Source organism: Papaver somniferum, chromosome 11 (genome assembly GCF_003573695.1).
Source record: "Papaver somniferum cultivar HN1 chromosome 11, ASM357369v1, whole genome shotgun sequence".
Classification (NCBI taxonomy): Eukaryota; Viridiplantae; Streptophyta; class Magnoliopsida; order Ranunculales; family Papaveraceae; genus Papaver; species Papaver somniferum.
The window spans coordinates 48,440,837-48,460,157 of NC_039368.1; the positions used below are offsets into that span (position 1 = coordinate 48,440,837).

General features: G+C 39.2%; 1 protein-coding gene across 1 annotated transcript in view; it reads right to left on the minus strand.

The window, feature by feature from the left end:
* Window positions 1–478: 478 nt before the first annotated feature.
* Window positions 479–19,321, minus strand: part of LOC113324391 (cyanogenic beta-glucosidase-like) — a 66,331-nt gene continuing 47,488 nt past the window's right edge. Inside the window, exons 8-19 of the mRNA XM_026572713.1 lie at window positions 15,638–15,772; window positions 15,483–15,560; window positions 4,496–4,519; window positions 2,258–2,330; window positions 1,871–2,123; window positions 1,601–1,716; window positions 1,287–1,510; window positions 1,107–1,138; window positions 913–1,015; window positions 693–801; window positions 540–581; window positions 479–485 (exon numbers count right to left, since the gene is read on the minus strand). Of these exons, the coding sequence (XP_026428498.1) occupies window positions 479–485; window positions 540–581; window positions 693–801; window positions 913–1,015; window positions 1,107–1,138; window positions 1,287–1,510; window positions 1,601–1,716; window positions 1,871–2,123; window positions 2,258–2,330; window positions 4,496–4,519; window positions 15,483–15,560; window positions 15,638–15,772 (1,196 nt within the window). The remainder of the gene's footprint in view (window positions 486–539; window positions 582–692; window positions 802–912; window positions 1,016–1,106; window positions 1,139–1,286; window positions 1,511–1,600; window positions 1,717–1,870; window positions 2,124–2,257; window positions 2,331–4,495; window positions 4,520–15,482; window positions 15,561–15,637; window positions 15,773–19,321) is intronic.

The window sequence follows — 19,321 nt, forward strand, 5'->3', positions numbered from 1 at the left end:
AAAAGTTTCTTAGCCATTCGGCCTCCTCTCCTGCTTTATCTAACGCAATAAACTCCGACTCCATAGTTGAGCGAGCTATACATGTCTGTTTGGAACTCTTCCAAGATACAGACGCACCTGTTAGGAAAATTAACTTGCAAATCAAGTTAGGTTTAGGTTTTTTCTTATAAAACGAGTTTTCTTTCTTGTAAAACAATTAAACACAAAAAAGGAATTTTTTCCATAAATAAAACTCTTAAATAAATTATTTATCAAGTTAAAAACTTGCAAAAAATAATTTCAAGTAGACACGGACTTGGTGCTTGGTACACACGCATGAGCATGGGTCGAAACATGTATTTTTCGCTCCACCCGCTCCACCCACATTGTTTTGCAACATATCCATGAGAACATGGTAATATAGTGGAGCACCTCTTTAGTTTTCCATAACGTGGGACTAAAGGTTCCATTTCATTCACTAAAAAATGAGTGAGTATCCTTAGATCCTTAGATCATGAGATCAAACCACACCAAAACCAAAAAATCATTTATTAAATAACTCATTTTCTCCAACAAAGTATCCTCTCACATCAACTCCCTCCCTGCAACAACATTAATCAATCACCAAATATTTATTTTCTAAGAAAAACATTCCCCTACCTCAGGGGGGAAAACACGTAGTTTAGTGTAAAGGAGAGGAAAATGATACTCACTTGATGGCCTTTTGAAGGTAAAAAAGATGGTGATCGAAGTACATAATCCTCAAATCATCCTTCAATGCTTCCTCCAGTGATAAATTAGGATCATTCGATTCTGATATTCCTGAAATTTATAAGAATGCATGCATGTAAATATGCAGACATGAACTAGAAACAATCGTTACAGTTGTGAATTGTGACCAGTGACAATATAATAGGTAGTACCCCTGATTACCATTTTCCGTGATATATATAATTGGATTCTTGTACTTTCTCTTCGTGTAATGGAGCAGTTTTCTGAATCCTTGTGGGTACACATACAACCAAGGTGACCCTGACTGCAAAAACAAAAACAAAAACAGCTTGCATATTACATGTGAATGTCCAGTTTACTAAAAGGCTAATATCAAGTTAGAATAACTCTGATACCTTAGCACCAATTGGGATTCCATTCCGCTGTGCTGCTCATAATTAGAGAAAATACGAGTTAAATAGCGACCACATAAACAATGAACGAACTATGTGATCATTCGTCACTCGTGCATGCATCTAAAGTCCTGAGGGTAGTGATCATAAATCAAAATGACTTGGTGAACTGAATTCACTTACTGGTGAGCTTAGTTTGAGCATCGTTCATGTAACTTGGAATCACGTTAGTGTTCTCTGTGGAAGGAACATGTTCTACATAATTTTCCGTGTAGTAATTCACTCCGATGAAGTCACACGATCCTTTGACTAACTTTGATTCATCTTTTGAGAATTTCGGTAGTCGATCTCCAACCAGTGATCTCATGCTGTGTGGATATTTTCCGTAGGTCAATGGATCCATGAACCTATATATCCAATAGAACATGTCCTAAGTTATGATATCTTACTTCTAACCACCATGCATATGAAAGATTGGGAGTAGTTAAAATACTTACCACCCATACATAAAGTCAAGGGCCCTGAATGCAGCATCTTGGTTCAATTTGGAACTGGAGATAGGCACCATCCAATTACTCCCTAATGTTATTCCGATGTTTCCCTTCTGAGTTATCTGCATACCAACATTTTAGTATTCTGTAATCTGCCGATGCTTCCGAAAGTAAAATTCTTCTTTTTTTCTTAGTAGTATTTAATTATTTTTGATAGGAAAAGTGAAATTCCTCATATATTTTTTTTTGATGAAGAACAAAACTTATAGTACGTACCTTATAATTGTGTTTGTAAAGGTTAGCAGCCACTGCATGAGCAAGAAGGTGGTGGTGAGCCACTATGTATGGTTCAGTACCAGAATTACCAAGACTACAGTTTGCTACCCATTTTGAGCATCGACCTGGTGCAAATCGGCCTACTGCATACGCAATAGTGCTATATGTCCAAGGTTCATTAAAAGTGATCCAGTGCTTCACTCTATCACCAAATTCTTTGTAACATAACTCTGCATAATCCTTGAAATCATCCCCGGTGACCAAATGACAGTTTTTTTTTATTTATTTTTCTATGGGTACGTCTAGTAGACCTAGAGGATCTTTCAATCAAATTTCATCTGTCTATGGACTTTTAATAGGGAAAAGATAGTAATGAAGTGTACTTACACAATGCGAGGACTCAAAAAACCACCATACTCATCTTCCAGGGGTTGTGGAAGATCCCAATGGAATAAGGTTACTGTTGGATATAGGTCGGTGGGTTTGAGTTTTAGATAACTCAAACAGAACTTGGTAGGTGGAGTTAATTTGGGATAAACCCAAATTTAGTCGGTCACCAAAAAGGATTAGGATTAAGAGTTTGTGATAACTCTTAATTGGTTTACTTGATCCTAAATTCTAGGAACTTTGTAAACAAGTTATGAAACCCTAATCTTATAGACTAAGTAATGTACCTATATAAATAGCCTAGTAGAGAACCTAGAAAAATACACCAAAAAAAAATTCTTCTTTCTTTCTTAGGGTTTATATGTTTTCTCCCAAACGATAATATATAAATCTCTTGTTTTTCCCGAGGATTCAACCTCGTTAAATTGTTGTCTCTTTATCTTCTTTAGTTTGTGTTCTTTGCAATATTTGGAGTACCATTGTGTAGCTGTGCAAATCGCTTCCGCAGGGTTTTAGCGCAACAATTGGCATCAAGAGCTCGGGTTAGGTTCTTGGAATTTTCGGTATTCATAATATTGCAGCGGGAGTATTTTTCTGAAGTTGTTTGAGGTAATTCTGATCTCAAAGTTTAGTTTTTTATCTATATTTGGTTGTTTGTGAACAATGGTTGACGGGAAAGATCCAGTTGATCCGAAAGATCCTTTAGGAGAACATTCAGAGTCCACAAGTAAAGATAAAGAAACAAAAGAAGAAATATTGCATTCTCATAGATCACAACTGAAGGTTGAAAAGTTCACTGGAACCAATAACTTTGGTTTGTGGAGAACAGACGTAATAAATGCTCTTGTTCATCTTGACCTAGAAGAAGCTCTAGAAGGTCGGCCAGCGGAGCTGTCTGACAAGCAGTGGAACAAGATGAATAAATTATGTCTTGGTTCTATTCGAGGGTGTTTGAGTTAATTATCATCACGAGACTTCAGATAAGGATCTCTGGGAAAAGCTAGAGAAGGAGTACCTGGTGAAGAACGTGGCTAATAGGATACATCTTAAGAGAAATTTGTATCGCTATAACATGAAGAAAGGTACAACTCTAACAGAGCACCTGGATTCATATAATAAACTTCTTGCTGAGTTAGTTAACTATGATGAGAAGATCAACGACGAGGAACAAGCTTTGTGTCTGATAAACTCTCTTCCTGAAAGGTATGAACCCGTGATTAAGGCTTTAATGCACGACAAGGATAAGATGACATACGCTGAGGTCACTACATCATTGCGTAGTGAGGAATTCAGGAAGATGGACCGTGAATACCTGTCAAGTGAAGCTAACAGTGACTTGCTTCTTCCAAGAGGTCGTTCAACAGACAGAAGGATGAATGTGCATGGTGTCATGACTTTGGCCATTGGGCTAAGGATTGTACCAAGCGTAAAGATAGAGAAGGAGATAACAACAAGACCGAGGTGAACATTGCTAAGGCAAATGATGATTCAGATGGAGCTTCAGATTTCTCACTGACTGTGACACCATCAGCTTGTATCGTAACTGACGGTACATGGGTACTAGATTCTGGTGCTACTTATCACATATGTCCTCATCGGGACTGGTTCTCAAGCTTCGAGAAGTTTGATGGAGAAGTACGTATAGGGAATAATCATACCTGCAGGGTGATCGGGATTGGTAGTGTTCGAATCAAGATGCATGATGGTATGGTTCGGGAACTGAAGGAAGTAAGGTTCGTACCTGCTGTGAAGAAGAATCTGATTTCGCTCGGAACTTTGGAAGCTAAGGGATACAAGTTTGTCACTGAAAATGGCATTCTAAAGGTAATCTCTGGATCGTTGGTAATCATGAAGGGAACAACGCATCATAACTTGTACTACTTAACTGGGAGTACAGTAACAGGAGATGTGTCAATTTCTGAACACATCGAGACTGCTGCGATGGATACCACGAAGTTATGGCATATGCGACTTGAACATCCAGGTGATAAGTCGTTACACTCTTTAATTCGTCAAGATTTATTGAAAGGTGCTATTGCCTGCAAATTAGAGTTTTGTGAACATTGTGTGAAAGTCAAGAAAACAAAAACAAGCTTTGGCACGGAAATCCACAACACTAGTGGAGTTCTTGATTATGTTCACTCAGATGTTTGGGGTCCCTCCAAGAATGCATCATTGGGAGGGAAACATTGGTTCGTGTCTTTCATCGATGACTATTCTAGGCGCGTATGGGTGTACACCATGAGGCATAAGGATGAAGCCCTAGAAGTCTTTGTGAGGTGGAAAAAGGCAACTGAGACTCAAACTGGCAGAAAGATCAAGGTACTACGTTCGGACAATGGTGGAGAGTACAAAAGTGATCCATTCTTGTAAGTATGTCAGGATGAGGGAATACAGAGGCACTTCATAGTTAAGAAGACACCGCAACAAAATGGGGTAGCTGAACGCATGAATCGTACTTTGCTGGACAAGGTACGATGTATGTTATCTAATGCTGGGTTAGGTAAAGCGTTTTGGGCTGAGGCAGTTACATATGCGTGCTTCCTCATTAATAGGTTGACATCAGCTGCATTAGAAGGTAAAACTCTGATGGAGAAGTGGTATGGTAAACCAGCTTATGACTATGACTCCATTCATATCTTTGGTTTCCCTGTTTTGTATCATGTTAGTGAAAACAAGCTTGATAGCCGTGATGTTAAAGGGATCTTTATGGGTGTGAAGAAAGGAGTGAAAGGGTTCAAAATTTGGAATCCAATAGAGAAGAAGATAGTCATGAGTAGAGATGTTACATTTGATGAAGCGTCTATGGTAAAGTCTTGGGGTTCTCAGCAGGTGGAGAACAGAAGCACCAGTACTAGTGAGCCTTTGCAGCAGGTGGAGATTGATGCAAATCCACTAATTCCATCTAAGTATGTATCTATTACGACTACTTCCGAAGGCGTGGAGTCTACAAGGGAGGTAACTACTGAAGTTCCAAATGATAGTGACGATGTTTATGAAGAGAAAAATGAAGCAGTGGAAGATACAGAAGCTACGGTCACTGAGACCTTAGCAACCATCAAACCGAGAAGATCAATCAGGAAACCTGGTTGGATGAATGATTTTATAGCTTATGCATTACCAGTTGTTGAAGAAGGTATTCCTAATACCTATTTTGAAGCTATACACAGTGTAGAGCATCAAGAATGGGAAACTGATATGCAGGATGAGATGAAGTCTCTTTACAAGAATGGCACATGGATTCTTACGAAGCTTCCGAATGGTAAGAAGGTCATTGGGTGCAAATGGGTATATGCTAAGAAAGAAGGATCTCAGGTGAATCAAGTACGCTACAAGGCAAGATTAGTTGCGAAAGGTTATGCCCAAAAGGAAGGGATTGACTACAATGAGGTGTTCTCTCCAGTTGTGAAACACTCATCAATCCGAATTTTGTTGGCCTTGGTAGCACAATATGATTTAGACCTAGTTCAGCTAGATGTGAAGACGGCGTTCTTACATGGTGATCTAGAAGAGGAGTTCTATATGACTCAGCTGATGAGTGCCAAATATTGTATATATTTATCCCTTTTTGTTGGCATTTTACTCATCTTTTGTGCATTAATTCTACATTTTATCCCATATTCTGTATTTTCATTGTTTTCAAGAATAAATATTTTTATTAATTAATTTTGCATTTTTAGGCAATAAACAAAGTTCGGATGAGTCGCGGAGCGAAAAGAGCAGAAAAGTAGTGAAAAGCCGGGAGAAATTACTCAAGGAAGCCGCGAAGAGTGGTGCGCACAACCTCATTTTCTACACACAAAAGCGCCTCCGTTCTCAGCCATCAGATCATTTCTCAGAAGCATCCGACGGTCGCTCCTTCATAGAGCATCAAAATCTGATGTCTCTGCCGAGCACCACAGCGCTGAAATTCCAAGCCTTCAGATTAGATGGTAGTTGAATCCAACGGTCGCTCCCTTGCTGTTCATCAAAGTTTGATATCTCCGCCTAACACTACAACACCTAACTCCATCTGGTACCGTTCATTTTGTTGTATCATATAATCTGACGGTCGCTCCTCGCTTGCCTCCGAATCACCATCCGATCTACCTACCATCTTCGCATCTCGCAGCTCAGAGTCACAGAACATCAAAACTAGATACACCCGCCTCACACCCTAGTGACCGAGCACCATCCACCTAACCAAACAACCCCTTCTCCCAACCAGTCGACCTTCTCCTCCACCCACCCCTCTGCAGAACCATCACCCTGCTGCAAACCATGTCCGCCACCGCACCACCATCATCACCACCAACTCCACTGCCACCACCACACCTCCACCATCATACACACTCGACCCATCACCTATATCACGTTCTAATCTCTATCAAACAACTAATTTCGCCTATTCTCTCACCACTGAACCCTAAGAGTGAGTTGGTGAAATTAGTTGATGATATAGATCAATTGGAGGTATGGGAAGCATGAGAAGATGACAAGGAAGATTGGGTCGAAGCTATTGAGTGCTATCAGTGATTAGGTAAAACCTAATTTCAATTTTCTCCAAACCCTAATTTCACTGTTTTGGGGTTTTTGTTTGTGAGCTATAAATAGACTATGGGTGTGTTGTAATAGTGATGTTTGGACTAGCCAACATCCAGGACTTTCATATCCTGTTAAATGTTCAATTTCAGCTCAATTTAAGTTCATGATCACTATGTTCTGTTAATATCAATGTGTTAAGTTGCAATATCCTGTTAATGTTTCTGTTGAATGTGCAATGTCATGTTAATTCACTGTTAATTTGTCATGTTAATGTTTGTTACTTTGTTCTGTTAATGTTTTTATTTTCATCTCCTGTTAACATGTGTCCTGTTTAGATGTTATTCATTGTTAGTTTCAGTTATGTTCATGTTAGTTGTGTTAATGTTCCTGTTAATACTTGGTCTCATGCACTGTTAATGCTTGATGTTCACTGTTAATTCTACTCACTGTTATTGTTCACTGTTAGTATCAATTCACTGTCATGTTTAAATTCACTGTCAATTGATGGAATGCTAGGCTAGGTATCTGTGAAGCAATGTGCTGATTGTGCAATGGCAAGAAATCAGTGCTTAAAGCAAGCTGATTTTCTTGCCATTCTTGTGTATGCTTAGGTTGTAGTGTTGATTGTGCATTGGGAGAAACTAGTGCTTATAGCAAGCTAGTTCTCTTCCATTCTTTTAGTATACCTCCTGTTTGCCTGTATGCTGCCTTAGTATTGCCTCATTTCAGTTTCTTCACCACAACCCTGCCCTTGGCTTTAAGCCTTGGTTCATCTCATTTTGTTTTGCTTTTGTGCATTGTTTTGTTTTCTGCTGTTTAGTTCTTTTATTGCTTTGCATTGTTTGTTTCCCCTGCTGCTATTTCTTTTCCTGTTGTGCACTTGCCTTGCTGTGCAGCTCTTTCCCCTGCTTGTGCAGTTGCTACTTCTCCTGCCAAGCTGCTGTCACTTCTTCCCTTGCAGCTGCTGCTGCTGCCTTCCTGCAGTTCCTGCTGCATCACTATCTCCATTCTTCTGCTGCAGCTGCTGTTGCTGTTTACCACTCCCTGTTGCAGCTGCCCTGCCAAGCTGCTGCCACTTCTTGCTACTCCTGCAGCCAAGCAAAGGCCTAGTTCAACAACTGAGTCCAAAGCCCAAAGGCCCAGTCCTCAGTAACCAAAGCCCAATTTCATTGAGGCCAAAGCCTAAGTTTAAGGCCAAAGCCCATTTGCATTTCAAAGAACAAACTGAGCCCAAGCTCAGTTCCTTTTATTGAGAACAAACCCAATAGTACATTAAGCCCAACACTTCCAAAAGGCTTTTAAGCCCAAAGCAAATCTAGGAACCTAAATTAGCTAGAAACATTCCAAAACACACCCGATCTCTGTGGATCGACCCGTACTTGCACGAGCTACAACCGACGACCGTGCACTTGCGGTATTACTGTAGGCCCCCGTTTTTATCGCTTCAATTATACACATCTCCGGGCCCACCAAGTTTTTGGCCGGGGATAATTTCTATACCCTTTCGAGGCCTGCCATCAGCCGAGTGGGTTCAAAGTTGCTGGAAAAGAAGATTGTGTATGTAAGCTGAAAAAATCGTTGTATGGGCTGAAGCAGTCTCCAAGACAGTGGTACAAGCGATTTGATCAGTTTATGATTGGCCAGACATATACAAGAAGTCATTATGACCATTGTGTATACTTCAAGAAGCTACGTGATGGGTCTTTCATATATTTGCTCTTGTATGTCGATGATATGCTGATAGCATCGAATAACAAGAAAGAGATTGATAATTTGAAGCAAAAATTGTCAACTGAGTTCGAGATGAAAGATCTGGGAGAATCTAAGAAGATTCTTGGCATGGAGATTCAACGTGACAGAAAGAAGGGTAAAGTTTGTTTGTCTCAAAAGGCATACTTGAAGAAAGTGTTACAGAAATTTGGTATCTGCGAAGGAACTAAATCTGTAAGTACTCCCCTTGGTCCTCATTTTAAGTTGAGTTGTGATATGTCTCCCACTACTGAAGAAGAGCGTGAGTATATGGCCCAAGTCCCATATTCTAGTGTTGTTGGTAGCTTGATGTATGCGATGGTATGTACAAGGCCGGATATTTCACATGGAGTAAGTATGATCAGTCGTTATATGCATAATCCTGGTAAAGGACATTGGCAAGCTGTGAAATGGATTTTGAGGTATCTTTATGGTACTGTTTAGAGCTGGCAAACGGGCGGGACGGGTCTGGCTTGTGACCAACCCGCGGGTTACGGGTTAATACAAGCCTGAGCTCGCGGGTTGAAATTCTTCACGGGTGGTCATTTATCCCACCCGTGCCCGTCCCGGGTAAAGCTCGCGGGTTCACGGGTGCTCACGGGTTACCTGGTTTTTGTTGAGTCAACTCGCCAGAAATCGATTTCTGGGCTATTTTCTTCCACATTCAGGGCATCTAAAGTTCCTTTCCTACAAGCTACAACCTAAGTATCTAACATTCATCCAATTCATTTGGTATATCAATTCAAAAACTCAAAATTGCAAAACTAAACAAATTAGTCTTCTTAAAGAAACACAGACACAGTCACACAGATACTATCATAGTATCATACATTCATACTAGACTTACTTTACTAGTCATTAGTAGTTTACTTTAGTACTTAAGTACTTTAGTTACAGTTACACAGTACTTCATCAGTTCATGATGATAATTGATAAATAATGAACATAAACTTCCGAGACCGAGACTGTAGATACCATTGTTTCTAATTTGTATCACCAAGTGCGACAATATCACAATATTAATAACCACTTCCTGCACAAAATATATATTGTGTGGTTAATCAAAAAAAGTGTTAACTATCAAAAAAACATCTCCAATCTCTTTTCTATGCAATATTTGGAGATACTGGTAAGTGATAAAACATTCTCATATTCCATGTTTATCTTTGAGTTGCTCCAACTATTCAATATGAATCTGTAATTTCAAGAAAAATAAACCAAACAAAAAAAAAGATTCAAGTCAAAAACATGGAATTTGCATAATTACCTCGCTTTATATTGAAGAAGTACGCATACTAACTAGACGCATAAGAACTTACTTCCTCCACATCCTCCTGCCCCATCCTCCACTGCGTCAGGTTCAAATCCTAATATATCTTCTTCAACGATCACATTGTCCTCATCCATATCTTCTTTTCCTATATGGATCATAATAAAACAACCAATGTTATAGATAAGATTTAGACACTCAACTAAATAAAATATTATTGATTTACTTACCAATTCCATATTCCCAATCACGAGTTGTTATTAACGCCTCAGCATTTTCAGGTAATAAGGAACTGCGAAATCGATCAATCACCCTTCCTCCAATGCTAAATGCAGACTCCGATGCGACGGTTGAAATAGGAATTGACAAAATATCCCCTGCCATTCTTGAAAGTACTGGATATTGTTGTTCATGGTTCTTCCAATAGTTAAGGATGTCTAGTGAATTTAGACAACCTCTGTACGTCTCGCCAAGATATTCATCTAACTCTGACAAGTCAGTTAATACATTACCACCACGTTCCTGTGTTGCAACATATTCCTGTTGACAAGACACTAGATATCAAGACACAGAATGACAGAATCCCAAACAATCCAACAACCAATTCTTGGGTACATTCCTCATTCTATCATAAGTAATTACAATGACAAATAAACGATATATGGCATGCTCAGAGTTTACATTGACATATTAAATCTGGGTTCAAAGTTATCATCTTGTATTAAAAAAAAAAGAACATGTTTTGCAGACTTATACCAATCATGAAGAACTCAAATGAATCAAACTGAACATAAAAGTTGAAATTACCTGAAAAAAATCACTCCCTTCTTGGGCAGCAAAATTCCCACCATTTTGAACACTCAAATTTTGAGCTGCACAACTGTTGGAAGCTCTTGAACTTGACAAGGTGTAATACTCATTAAAAAGTGCTTTTATATTACTATGCACTTTATTAACTTGACATTCTAATTCTCTCTCATCAGGATAAACTTGGAGTAAGTAAATTTCACAAAATTCATTTTCGATCTAGGATCTAACACAACTGCCATAGCCAATATAGGACTCAACTCCTTCCAGTAACTATCAAATTTTGCTTGCATCTCTTTTACCATGTTCCTAATGAATTCAATATTACTTCTGCTCTCTTTCTTTAGTAACACCTGAACTTGACAAATTCTTTCAAAATACAGATTGGAAGTAGGATACTTACTACCAGAAAAAACCTTTGTGAGTTCATGAAACACCTTGAGAAACTTTGTGACTACTTCAATTTGTTCCCATTCTTCATTAGTTGGACAGTCTTCATAGTCTGAATCCACCAACTTCAAATGAGAGAAAACTGGCTTATACAAGATACAACTGTCTAACATAAGATAAGTTGAATTCCACCTGCATAAACAAACATTCAGTGAGTATCTAAAAAAACATTAATACAAATTTACAATTCTCCAACTTTGTAATTTATAACAGAATAGAAGTGGAATCCCACCTTGTCTTTACGTCTTGCCGAATACCCTTTTTCAGACCAGACATTCCTAAAGTTTCAACAATGTCCAAGAACTTTTGTTTTCTTACTTGGGACTTTTTAAGGGACTTCACTGACGCTCGAATCTTAAGCACGGCTGGATCAATCTTCGTAAGTCCTTCTTTTACAATAAGAGCTAAGATATGAGCACAACAACGCACATGAAAGTATTTTCCATCGTTCAACAAGATCTTCTTTGCAACAAGTCTACTCTTCATAATTCCAGCACAAGCTCCGTTATTTGCAGCATTATCCAAGGTGATGTTGGATACCTTTTCTTCAATTCCCCAATCTTCTATCATTGCAAATAACTTAGAAGAAAGGTGTTCACCTGTTTGAGGTAGTAGAAAGGGGAATAAGTTAACATGAAATTATATTTAAGATAATAAAGAAATAAAATTAAGTGCTTTACCTGTATGAGGTGGTGGAAGGGGAGAGAAATTCAGAAGCTTCTTTTGCAATACCCAATCTTTATCAAGATAGTGCGCAGTTAAGCTTATATATCCAGTAGTTGTTACAGAAGTCCACATGTCTGATGTTAGACATATCCTACCTGTAAGGGTAAGTCATACACATTAGCTAGCACATCATATTAATCAATTACTCATACATAAAAGTATAAATAAATCATTTGAAATTTTGAATCATACCTGGAGCAAGTTTCAATCTGTTGCGAATAACTTCTTTTTGTGCTTTATGTTTCTTTACCACATCGGCTTTCCCAGTATTCCTTGATATTGGTTTAAAGTCATCATTTAAATAAGCACATATATCCCTAAACTCTTTCCACTCCACCAAAGCAATGGAACATTTCTTGCAATGAGTAAAGCTGAGAACAAATCCCGTAATTTCATTTGATCAACCTTGCGTACACGGGTAGACAGCTGGCTATTTTGTGAAGCTAATATCATCTGCCCTACGTCCATAGACTGACGTTTAATGCACTTATGCCTTTTCATGGCTGAAGTTCCACCTCTTTGGCTTTCATATTTATATCCTACATTACAAGCCTTGCACACCCCCTTCGTTGTACCATCCTTATACTTAACGAGTTTAAAAAATTCCCAAACTTCGGATCTAAGTCTATTTTTCTTTCCACGTGCAACTTGTGCAGGTGCACAACCAACAGTTGGATCCTCATTCACAGAATCTAGCATCTCAACATCATCATCATCATCTTGACCGTCACCACTCATAACATCGTTGTAATGGTCTGGTTCTGGTAACTCTTGTTCTTGTACACTTGACATCCTGAAATGGATGGAGCCACAAAGAACAAGTCAAAGAGTCATTCAGAGAATCAGAAACGTGAAAAACTGGCAATGTAAAGAAAAGAAAAGAAAAAATCAACTGTCTATTGAAACCTAACCATATTTCAGAAATTCTAAATCTGTTGTAAGTATTTATACAATTCTTCTTCTAAGCATAATGCTCTGATGGTGGTGGTGCTATTTATGTTGCTGGCTGTGTTGGTGACTAAAAAGTATAGACTACCAATCTATTGAGAATTTGTCACTTGTATTAGTTGTTTGTGTAAAAGCTATCTTCATCAGGTGTATCATTGATTTCTAAGAGAAAGAGACATCACAGAAAAAATTGACCTACCAGTATCGTACCTAATAGTTCATCATATATAAACCTAATGTCAATGAAATTCAGACCTCAAATTCCACTACTGATATAGTCGAATATTCCAACCAAATCATACAGCTAAACAGAACATTGAAGAATAACTTGAACTGAAAAAGATGCAGTAACTGATAGCAATAACAACACATGGAGGCAAAAGGACTCACTCTCTCCCCAGTAGATTTAATCAAAGATGGTGCTTGATGTCCCCCCTGAGTTCCATGGAAAGGTTACAGATGAGATTTTGTTCATCACTAAACAGTAATTAAGTTGCAGGACAGAGAGACAAGAGTATTCAGATAAATTGTGGGGGACAAATCGATAAACACAACCAAAATTACCAATTAAAGAATCTAAATATCCTATGTGCAAACTACAGCAGAGATTACCAACAATAAAATTAGAATTGGGGAAAAAAGGCTAGTATTTCATCTGCTGGTATGAGTATTCTCGGTAGACTGGATGAATAAAAAAGTAAAGGGGTTAGATTTAAGAAATTAACAATTGATTACCAAAACCCATGTTTTATTTTGATGATATTTACGAGAAAAGAAAAGAAAACTTACTTTTGATTGCAACTGTAAGAAGATGAAATCCGAAATTCAAACACGAGATCTGAAGTTAACCTTTACAGTGAACCTTTAAATACATGAGATCGATCTTCTTCTGCTGTTACACGAAAATTTCAGAGACAAAAAATGATATCTGGAAATAGTGAAGAGAAAAATCTTGGGTAAAACTTTGAAGTATGTTGTTGTTACCTGCTAGCCTTTAAACTTTGATCTTTAGATTTCAATTTGTTGTTCTGTGACTGTGATTCGTACCTGCCATCAAATTCAGAAGACTCAGCAAGGAAGAAGAAAAGAAGAGGATTAGAGGAAGAATGAAGGCCGCAGCAGCTTAGGCTTAGGGAGTTAGGGTTTCCTTCTTCGTTTTTAACTTTTTATATGAGGGAAACAAGATATTGTGACACGTACGTAACAGGCTTACATTACTGTGACACGTAGCGGTGGGGAATGAGCCGGGTTAACCCGCGGGTTTCACGGTACGGGCCGGGTTAACCCGTTTCTTCACAAGCCACTAAATATACAACCCGCGCCCGTCTTGTTTAGTTACGATCCGGGACGGGTGCGGGTTTTCACGGGACGGGACGGGCCAACCCGCGGGTTTTGGCTCGGATTGCCAGCTCTAGTACTGTTGATGTTGGCTTGGAGTTTGTGAAGGAAGATGGGAACAATCAGCTGTGTGTTGGTTATGTGGATTCTGACTATGCTGGTGATTTGGACAAGAGGCGTTCAACTACAGGGTATGTATTTACCTTGGCTGGAGCATCGGTTAGTTGGAGATCGATTTTGCAGTCTACTGTGGCTCTCTCAACTACTGAAGCGGAGTATATGGCAGTGACTGAAGCATTTAAGGAGGCTATATGGTTACAGGGTTTGCTAGATGACTTGGGTGTTGTGCAGGAACAATTGCATGTGCATTGTGATAGTCTTAGTGCAATTTACTTGGATAAGAATCAAGTGCATCATGCCAGAACCAAACATATAGATGTTCGATTTCACTTTGTTAGAGAAATTCTGGAAGAAGAAGACATTCTACTTGTGAAGATCGATACCAAAGACAATCCAACTGATATGTTAACGAAAGTAGTATCTGGGGTCAAGTTTCGTCATTGCTCGAAATTGATCCACATTATTCCGGTTTGGTGATATCCTTTGGGGTAGAGGTTCTTAGGAACCTGGTGGAGGCCTTCTAGTAAGGCCATTGAGTGAACTACGGTCGGTTTGATTCCTTACAGAGGATACGTAGGCAGCCTATGGCGCAATCGACGTTGGAAGACGAAGGAGATTTCATGTATTGATCGTCTCATGCATGAATGCATGATCCGAGGTGGAGAATTATTGGATATAGGTCGGTGGGTTTGAATATTAGATAACTCAAACAAAACTTGGTAGGTGGAGTTAATTTGGGATAAACCCAAATTTAGTCGGTCACCAAAAAGGATTAGGATCAAGAGTTTGTGATAACTCTTAATTGGTTTACTTGATCCTAAATTCTAGGAACTTTGTAAACAAGTTATGAAACCCTAATCTTATAGGCTAAGTAATGTACCTATATAAATAGCCTACCAGAGAACCTAGAAAAATACATCAAAAAAAAAATTCTTCTTTCTTTCTTAGTGTTTATATGTTTTCTCCCAAACGATAATATATAAATCTCTTGTTTTTCCCGAGGATTCAACCTCGTTAAATTCTTGTCTCTTTTATCTTCTTTAGCTTGTGTTCTTTGCAATATTTGGAATACCATTGTGTAGCTGTGCAAATCGCTTCCGCAGGGTTTTAGCGTAACAGTTACAAATGGCTGCACACTTGCCATCCCATTATATTATGATCCTGTTATTATTATTCGATATTACAGTCCATGGACCAATGGAGAACGAAAACAGATCGAAATTCTAAAGGTAGCGAATAGATGTTGTCAACCAGTCCAGTTTAGCTGAACTCAGAGAAACCAAGATGATTTACCTCCAGAGAGTAGTTCATTGATGAGGTTGTTGTAATAAGTGATGCCTCGTTCATTCACTCCTCCACTTAATGTTCCATCTAATTTATCATTTGATGAGATACACCCCACACAAATGTAATGATTTTCATGAAAACATATGTAGGTGATGACTTACTTGGTAAGAGTCTCGACCAAGAAATAGAAAACCTATACGCATCCAATCCTATTTCTTTCATGATTCCCACGTCTTCTTTGTAACGATGATAAGAATCAACTGCCACATCCCCATTGCTACCATCGCTTATCTTTTCTATTGCAACCCAAAATCATTTATCATTAAACAGCCCAAAAGTAAAAATTAATTAACCACGTACAAATCCAAATACAAATGGTCATAATTTACGAAAGAAAATAAAAAACCCCACAAGGGAACGATAAAAGAAGCCGAGTGGGCACCATCAAGGGACGCATATGACTTATTGTGCAGTTTCCTCTTGCTAATGCAGATTAGTGGAGCACTTACTTCTTTAACTTCTCAAGTCTGAAATATTAACTCTCAACTGCAAAACCGACAAGTTTAATGGTTCTTGTTATCTTACATTTACGCTTTTAACTTTACTTTTTAGGGCGTCCGACCTAGGGATTATCTCTGAAAAAAAGGATTGATCTTGGGATGCCAAATTTTACAGTGAGCATATGAAACAAAACAATTCTCTCCAAAAATTTCTATGAAATATTTTTTATTTTTTTGATTGATAGACATTTTTGTGTTTACAAGTTTCTAACTCAGATTATTGGTGTGATCATCCTGGACATTACCACTATGTTACAATAAAGTCGGCAATAGTGAACTAATCTTTATCACAAGCATTAAGAATTAAGGGCACTCTCTTAGTAAAATTAATATTACTTTCGTTTTTTTGGTTCTAGAGACGATTGGACTTCTCAAAAGAGTCCAGAAAATTATGCACAGTAATGTTATGACTCCCAGCTTGAAAGAGCTTGTTTTTAAAATGATAGATGTCTTAATGAAAATTAATCTGAGTAATTGAACTTCTCCCATAGCACAACATTCTCACAAAAATAAACGCATTGTGTGACATATAACGTTACCATACACCAATTTGAATTTCAACTATTGAAAATCAGTAATGTACATATTTAACGTCCGCAAATTTCAACTATTGATGTGTACACATATATCTCACTATCAGACACGTGTATATAAAAAGATACGTGGAAAGCATGCAGGCCAAAACATCAAAACATGATGCGTCACGAAACACCAAATAAACCCCGAGGAGTTACTTTATCTCATCCCCAAAAGAGAATCTAAGATCAACGGTGGAGAGAAAGTTAGCTGACACGGACTGACAGGGGCAGAAGACACTTGTCTGACACGAGCAGACCCCTCAACTACCCGCATTAAACACTCTGAGCAGTGTACGTGTCGACCAACCTGTGGAACGAGCGAGGATGCCTCTGCGGGATCAAGGGGCAAACGCAGACCTCCGCGTGATGGACGCAAGGACACAAGAAGATAAGGTTCCAACGGTCTTCAGAGACGGGTCCCACATTCTAACCTTATAAATACCCCATCTCCACCAAGAGGAAAGAGGATCGGAAAAGTCAGAAAGGGAAGGAGAGAGAGAGAGAGATTGCAAGTGTAAGTAAATCATTTAGAAGAGAGAAACATGTAAACCCAAAAGTCATTCGACTATTCGTGTAACCGTGAAGAACATAGTAAAACAACAAACCCCGTGGACGTAGGCTTTAGTGCTGAACCACGTAAACATTGGTCTTATTTACATTTCAGCACTTTACATTTGTTTAGCTCCATGGATGTTTACTTATACGTTTTGTTTTCCTTACTTGTACTTATATCCCATGCGCAAACGCCTCGCATGGAGTTGTTAGATGAGGCCATGATAAACCCGAAGGTTTTTGAGCCAATGAATCAACACCAGGATATCATCATCACAATCTCATTAGATAATGATTGGTTGTGAACATTTGGACCCCTTCGTGGTTTGTGTGTTCACAATTTGGCGCTAGAAGGAGAGGACTTCGTCCCGGTAAAAGATTTATCTTGTCCTGTGATTTCATTTTAAATTGGCATATGATTGCTCTGATTTATCAGCTCGGACCGTATAGATCGTTTGTTAACTGTATTACATTCAAAAACCCACCTTTTATCTTCGATAAGAGTTATTGTTCTAATCCGCGGATTTACGATTTTCTTTAGATCTCGTGCGAACCCGTCTCTTTGGGGAGTTTTTTCGTAGTTTTTATACTAAGGATCTCCTTTAATAAAACTTTAACCCGTATATTATAACTTGCGTGTAATAATTCTCTCCTGGAAGAATGTATTTCGCCGACTAACCCGCTTCACGCGGATATTCCCGTTTTTGTTGTTTGAAATGCCTTATGCAGAAAGAACGTATTGTGAGTAGAGAAGGCGAGTTTTCGGCGAGATTTCATTATCAACAAAAGGGCACGTGATGGAAAAGACGCAGGAAGAAGGAAAATCCAAAGCTTTGTCAAAAGAAACACCCAGGACAACCCCGGTCATCACCCGAAGCAAGCAGAAAGGAGATAAAGCTAAAATGACCAATCGAAGGCAAGATACTGCGGAAATCACTTCACCTATGAACGCTAATTCAGTTGCAGCGGCGGCTCTCAGAACGGCAGCGACAAAGTACGGTGCGGCTGCAGTAGTCCCGAAGGCTGCGGAGGCTAGCAACACACAACGTTCTACACCCCACATGGCCTTTATTGATATACCAGAATGCCTTTCGGCCTTCGAAACGCAGGGGAAACATACCAAAGGATGGTCAATGCTATCTTCAAGCCATGGATTGGAGGAACCCTAGAAGTCTACGTTGACGACATGCTCGTCAAAAGCAAGCTGCGTAAAGATCACCACAAGGACCTGAGGAATATCTTCGAAGCAATGAGACAGCATCACATGAAAGTGAATCCGGAGAAATGTACTTTCGGTGTCACCTCGGGGAAGTTCCTCGGGTATCTGGTAACAAAAAGGGGCATCGAGGTAGACCCAGCAAAGATTCAAGCCATAGTAGAGATGCCGTCCCCAAAGAATCTAAAGGAAGTACAGAAGCTCAATGGGTCTATAGCAGCGTTGGGCAGATTTATTGCACGGTCTTCGGACAAATGCAAACATTTCTTCAATATTCTCAAAAAAGGGAACAGGTTCGAATGGACCGCTGAATGCGAGGAAGCATTCCAAAAAATCAAAGAACATCTAGCCTCAATCCCGATCCTGCAGAAGCCAGACCCTGACGAGGTTTTGGCACTGTACATAGCAGCAACAGAGGACGCAGTCAGCGCGGTATTAGTCAAAACCAATACAAAGATAGAACAGCCTATCTATTACGTCAGCAAGACCCTCAACTCTGCGGAAAGAAATTATACTAAGATTGAACAACTCATCCTCGCACTGGTATGGGCTACCCAAAAACTGAGGACCTACTTCCTAACTCACCTCGTCAGGGTACCATGCAAAGCACCATTGGAAGCAGTCCTCAAAAGCACGGGAAAAGTGGGCCGAATAGCCAAATGGAACACCCATCTGGACCAATTCAACATCATTCATGAAATTCAACATTCTCAGAAGTCCCAAGTTCTGGCAGATTTCTTAGCAGACCTCCCCCTTGACAATGACGAAGAGATTAAGGGAATACCAGAAGCCGAGGAAGAAAACAAGGATCCAATGGATATCCTCGAACCTGCGATTCAAAGACAATGGTAAGTCTTCGTCGACGGATCTAAAAATAAGGAAGGCGCGGGAATAGGTATTGTCATTATCACCCCAACTGGAGAAAGGATTATACAGGCA